The following is a 6322-nucleotide window of genomic DNA, read 5'->3' on the forward strand; positions in this document are numbered from 1 at the left end:
CGCGTCACGCGTCTGCTCTTTCTGTAAATCACTTTTGCAGTGAGCTTAGAGATGTGCAATTCGCTCCTGAGCTATTCCAGTGAATCGAATCTTTAAAGTGAGCTGATAGCTCACAGCTCTTTTTAAAAGAACCGCAGCTTACCAGTTCACCGCACTGGTAAACAGGGATGTCAGGTTCAGAGAATAAGCTTTGTTCCACAGATTTAAAAAATGGCACAGATTTTCACAGATTTCTGAAAATAATCACAGATTTACACAAATTCTGAAATCGATCACAGATTTTTAAAATTGATCACAGTTTAGCATAAAAAATTACAGAGCGGTAGAAAATAGTGAGACCTTTTTTTGCTTACCAAAATGATTCCGATCAGCTATTATGGAAACGAATAAACGTGCACAGACAGGTTTTTGGCTTGATCAAAGATTTTTGAAAAAAATGACCTGGCATCCCTGCCGGTAAGGTGGAAACAAGCTACGAGCTGAACGGATCTTCGGTTCTTGAAGAGCGAGTTATAAATAAGAAGAAATGTGTGGATGAGCTTTTGTTCGTTCTTCCAAATGTGTATCTACCCTTCTTTAACAGATTGAATGAGCCATTGTCAATAAGAAATCTTACCTCTCACTCAGTAGGCTAAGGTACATTCAGGGATGCCACTTTTGCAGATATTCTCAAATGTGACATAATAATAATTCGCAGACAAGTTAGTTCGCATAACATTGCTCTTTGTGCATCAATGATTTCGATCATGCATATGAAAGAAAAGCGGAGTAAGAAAAACGGCGCTCAAAACAAACATTCAGTTCAATCTTAATGAGCTGATGAGCTGATACATTGAATCGATTCCCTTTAGTGAGCTGATCGGCTCGGAGCTGCTCACCGGTATGAGCTGTTTCGCACATCTCTAAGTGAGCGTCGCACGATCAACATATCGTCTTAAAAAACGTGTTGCTTTGCAATAACTCAATTTATTTACACGTTTAAAAATGAAATCTCTTCGTTAAGGTTTGTACTTTTACTTTTAATACTTTTTAATATTTTGTTTGGAAAACATTTTTTTAATATTTATTGAACTTTCGATAATTTTTCGGATTTTCAGTATTTAAAACTATCTTTGAAAAGGCCTAAAAAATTGCATCGAGTTTTACTTAGACTTTTTTTAATATTGTTAACTGTCAAAAAGTGAACAAATCAAAAATTACTACATGTTGCTTAAGTTGCGCGTGGAAGCATGAGCTTGCTTGGTTTTGCGTGTTTACGCGCACTTTGTAGTAGATACTTAGGTAATAGAGGGAGATTCTACGTAGATAAATTTAAAAAAAAACTGTTTTTAAAATATATATCAAAAAATAATTTTTGTGCATTATTTATATCTTCAGCAAAAAATACTTCAAATGTTTTTTTTCTTCAAAATGAGATAGAAAACAAAAATTTTTTCGTGAAAAAAAAATTATTTTCATTCGAAATTGGTACTACCCCCTTAACAAAAATTAAGGTGTCACTTTCAAAAGAAGCGTAATATAATCTTGTAAAACTTCTTCGAAGACATGTTAGCTCTTAAAAATCAGAGAAAGTCAGCACAGACTTTTGACCGTCTTTTTCCAGTTTTGGACCACTGTGCAACGGTTTGAAAGTTTTGACACTCGTCGCCCTATAATTTCGGAGCCGGAAGTAGGAGCTAGATGAAGTTGCACAGTATCTTTAAAAAAATGAAAGCTTTAATTTAAATCATTTATTGTGAAAATGTTGCTGATAAATCGAAGTGAGTTCCGTTTTCTTCACTATTATCAGTGCTTTCGGAAGCGGAAACCAGAAACCAGTAGGTTTATATCCACTAACTAACAAGATCTGCCAACAAGATGAATTTATCAGTAAGTTTTATAAGAATTTGCACCTCATTTCGTTATTATTTGTGAAAAACTACTAAAGAAATTGATAATTTTCCACTTATCACGCTGTAATACCGGATTCTGGTTCAACATTTCTGGGACTTTTAAAAAAAATTCAAGACCTTTTATTTGCATCTTAGTTTGTGATAATCGGTTAAGAAATTTCCGAGAAAATTAAGTGAGCATTTTCTCATAGATTTGTACTTTGTAATTCCGGAACCGGAAATCGGACAGAGATAAAATTCAAGTTAATGTTAAATTTAAATACTATCATTAGTTTTCATAAAGTACCCCACTTTGTCACCTACATGGGGCGAAGTGAAAAAAACATTTCAAATAGTTCTGGACATTATTCAAGACGAAAGTAGTTAAAAGTTCAGTTTTACCTTTTTTTATATATATAAAAAATAGGTACAGAATTCGCTCAAACTTTCGAAAAATTTTCCGAGGCCCGGAGGGCCGAATGTCATATACCAATCGATTCAGCTCGACGAACTGAGCAAATGTCTGTTTGTGTGTGTGTGTATGTGTGTGTGTCTGTATGTGTGTTGTCAACTAAGAGGTCGAGATCTCAGAGATGGCTGGACCGATTTTGATCAAACTAGTCGCAAATGAAAGGTCTCCCCGTCACCCAAAACGCTATTGAATGGTTTTGAGATAGGATGTTTACTTTTTGAGTTATACGGAGTTTTATGTCAAAATTTTCAGTTTTTTGACAGTATCTGTCACATCTGACCTTGAAAACAGAATATGTTTTTAGACTTAGATTCCGCACGGTAGTAGCTATCCAACAAGCCATAGTTTGTTAAAATCCGTCCATTTTTAACGGAGATATCAATATTTTTGTGTAAACGACTTTTCCCCTTATTCCAGCAGTAGAAGTTTTGAGCACTGTATGACAAAGAAATGCTTGGTAGCAACGGAAAACACGATTTTTATACTGTGACATATAATTGTTTCTAAGTGCCCAAAAGACTGCGTACAGCATCCTTTTTCATGACAATTTGCCTTGGACCGATTTTAGCACGGTTCATTTTTGGCAACATAATCGTTCGAATATGGCATTTATAAACCAGATGATATCAGCATTTTCGAGTTGAAAGTAATTCCATAATTATATTGATTTAAACTACTTACAGCAATAAAAGCTGGAAGAACATAACTTCCATATACCATACGACTCAGTTCGTCGAGATCAGCAAATGCGTGTGTGACAAATAATTTCACTCAATTTTTTCGGAGATGGCTAAACCGTTTTCTACAAACTCAGATTCATATGAAAACTAGTATACTTCCAAATTTGGATCCGACTTCTGATTTCGGAACCACAGGATGACATGTGAAACGAAATTAAAATAATGCAATTCATTTTTCTCGTAGATGGCTGAACCGATCTTAGATTCAAATGAAATCTAAGAATCATCTATGATTCAAATGAGAGGTCTTAAAATCCTACAAAAATTAGTCAGATCCGATTTCTGGTTTAGGAGATACAGGGTGATTAGTATAAAAATGTCCATTTCACATAAATTAATCAGGTTTATCAGGTTTGCAAATTTGGATAGTCGATTACCAAATAAATTTATTTCAGTTTAAGCAGTATTCTTTTTTGGATTCGGAATGTACCCCCAAATTTTAATTCGCACTACAATTTCTCAAAGATGTCTACACACTCCTCAGGTGAATTTATCTGATTTCGGCTACACCGATCTTAGAACTCCGGATCCAGTTTCGAATCGTTTCTCAAAGTTTAATCATTTTTTCAAAAAGGCCAAATCGAACTTCAAAAACAAAAATTCAAATTAAAGGACTTAAGGTCCCATACAAAATTGGTGAATTTTATCCGATTCTGGAATTACAGATGATGAATTTTTAAAATTCATACCGATATAGAAGATGTAAATTGTTTGGCGTATTAATTTATGGCCATTCGAATCATTTTGGGTTATGCTAGTTCCTGAATACCAGCTCTGGAAGTACCATAAATAATGACGAAAAACTCTAAAGTGGAACTTACTACGACATCTCATAGAATGTTCAATCGAATGTCACACGTTAAGATTGAAATTCGATACGATTTGCAGATTCGAAATTACAGGGTAATGAGTGATTAAAATCTCAATTTGCCGTTTGAAACGACGATAATTAAAATAATGTCATGAGAACTAAAACACCTAAGAATATCCATGCAAAAAAACACATGCGGATTGATAAAAAAAGGTATCATCTCACTGCTAGGTGGATTAATCACGTTTTAAATAGCTAAAGACGGCGGAAATTTTAATACGCAATTAATATTTTATTTAAAACTCGAAAACAATTATCAAACCAAAAGGTTCCTGTTTGTTTACTATGACTGAAAATCTAAACAAAGATTATTTTAAGAAAATATTTGGTTACAACGTAGAATCGTCAAATCGCTCTCAAGATCTAGAATTATGATTTAGTTGTTCAAACAAGCAATTTTTCATAAAAAGTGGAAGCTTTGATAAGGCCTTCAAGCAAAGGCTACACTGAAACCGTTCGTTTATGATCAGCTGTTTGAAAACCAGTACAATTATACCGACATCCGTAAAAATAATTTGGTATGCTCGGGAAATTTCACAACATCAAAATTGATGAGAATTCATACAATTACTGTTGAAATTGATTATTCGCGAATATTCATTCTGATTATGAGCAAAACAAATCTTCATTGATCAGCAAAAACGTCCCATGGATTGTAACTCCGACCAGTTCACAAATGCCGTCGGTACTTCAACATTGAACCTACCTTCATTTTCTCCTTCACAGCTTCCGACTCATGCGTACGGCTTTCATTTGTCTTCTCCTTGTCTTATTTCTTCGATGCGTTCAAATTTTGCTCGATTTAGCGCTATCATTACACCATTACACAACTTTCCCACTGGCACTTCACTTTAGAGCAATCAACATTCCAACTTAAAGCAGAATATTTTCCATAAGTCAATTAAGATCACGTCAAGCGCCAACTTGTTTCAATGCTTCCCATTTTCAACACACATTTAATACCCAAAAGGGGAAGCAATTTTCTCCAGTGTCATCAGCATTCCTCGCTTACTATGTTCCCAGACCGCTCCGGATGGGGAACACGACCACCACCACCACCATCACGAGCGGGGACCGGCTATGCATTCTAATCGATTATCTACTAATGATGTCCGATTCGCGTCAGGTCGATAAAGTAGACGCTAAATACGAAACGTGACAATCGTTCGAACATACGCGCGACTACGGTAGAACGAAAACGTGGAAAAGCTTAGTTCGACCGGCGTGAGAAAAAAATATGCCCGTGCACGTCTAAACGCGACCGTTATTCGCTCGGAACTGGTTGAATGTTTGCTCTCTCTCGGTTAGATGTATCGATCGATCCCTCCCGAATCCGAAAGCACAAACGTTGGCAAACTCATTGACACATGATCTCACAAGCTGATAATAGCGAAGAGAACACCATGACACAACAAACAACAGATCAGCTGTCTGGAAACGGGAGGTGATTGTTTTTCGTTCCATTCGTTTTGTTCGGTTTTTCCTTAGTTGGCTATGCTTTGTCTTTCAAACTTTGGCAGATTTTCTCTCCAAACATTCGGACGAGCTTTTACTCATGCTTTTCCAGTCATCTTCCATGTGATGTGTGAGAGAATATGTTTTCATATACATAGAGGAGAGTGCCTGGACACATGGAAAAGGCGTCATGGAAACATGGATGCTCCTCCCACCAGTATATTCAAAGTATGTAAATGTTTTTCGTCTCTTTTTATTTACAAATTCTTTCGTCTTACTCATCGCACAGTTCATTTAAGTATTCAATTTCCTCGATCGTATCACCAATTCTAAGGAAATACTTTATTTCTCTATTTTGCTACTGATTCAGGATGCCGCTCGTAGAAATTATGAATCAAATTTGTTTAGAAGTTTTCTATTTCCAACAGGTTCTAAATGGTAGAAATGAAAAACTGTTGTGGCACCTTGAGGAAAACCGTTTGATGGATCATTATCAACCCCGTTTGCGTTGGCCAATAAATCATTCTAAGAAACCTCGTAGACACCAGCCGGCTTCGCCATGAACGTTAATGAAGTTTTACGATAACACATAAAACTGGTGAAACAAAACAAACGCACTTTATAACTCAAGTCCTAGCGATATAAACTATGTTGCCGTCTAAGTCTTGTTTCAATTAGGTACGAAAATCATAAAACCGATTGTTTCTTCGCGTTTAGTAATTGGGTTTTACTGGTTTCCTTCTCATGAATGCCTAATTATCTGCCTTGTGTTGATGATAGACTCTCGATTCGGCAAATGTGCACAATGTGGAAATTCGAGCCGCCAAAACTGACGCTAGATAGGAATCTTTAATTTACGTTTACCATTAGCAATAAAGATGCAAAGTGCATTCAAATAGAACTGTGCGCAGTT

At 35.9% G+C, this 6322-nt stretch overlaps 1 protein-coding gene across 1 annotated transcript in view; it reads right to left on the minus strand.

The window, feature by feature from the left end:
- The window catches only part of LOC131437291 (LIM/homeobox protein Awh-like), a 64392-nt gene extending 59174 nt beyond the window's left edge, over positions 1 to 5218 (minus strand). The window contains exon 1 of the mRNA XM_058606539.1: positions 4661 to 5218. Within this exon, the coding sequence (XP_058462522.1) occupies positions 4661 to 4666 (6 nt within the window). The 5' untranslated portion in view covers positions 4667 to 5218. The remainder of the gene's footprint in view (positions 1 to 4660) is intronic.
- Between the last annotated feature and the right edge of the window lie 1104 nt (positions 5219 to 6322).

Source organism: Malaya genurostris, chromosome 3 (assembly GCF_030247185.1).
Source record: "Malaya genurostris strain Urasoe2022 chromosome 3, Malgen_1.1, whole genome shotgun sequence".
In the NCBI taxonomy this organism is placed as follows: Eukaryota; Metazoa; Arthropoda; class Insecta; order Diptera; family Culicidae; genus Malaya; species Malaya genurostris.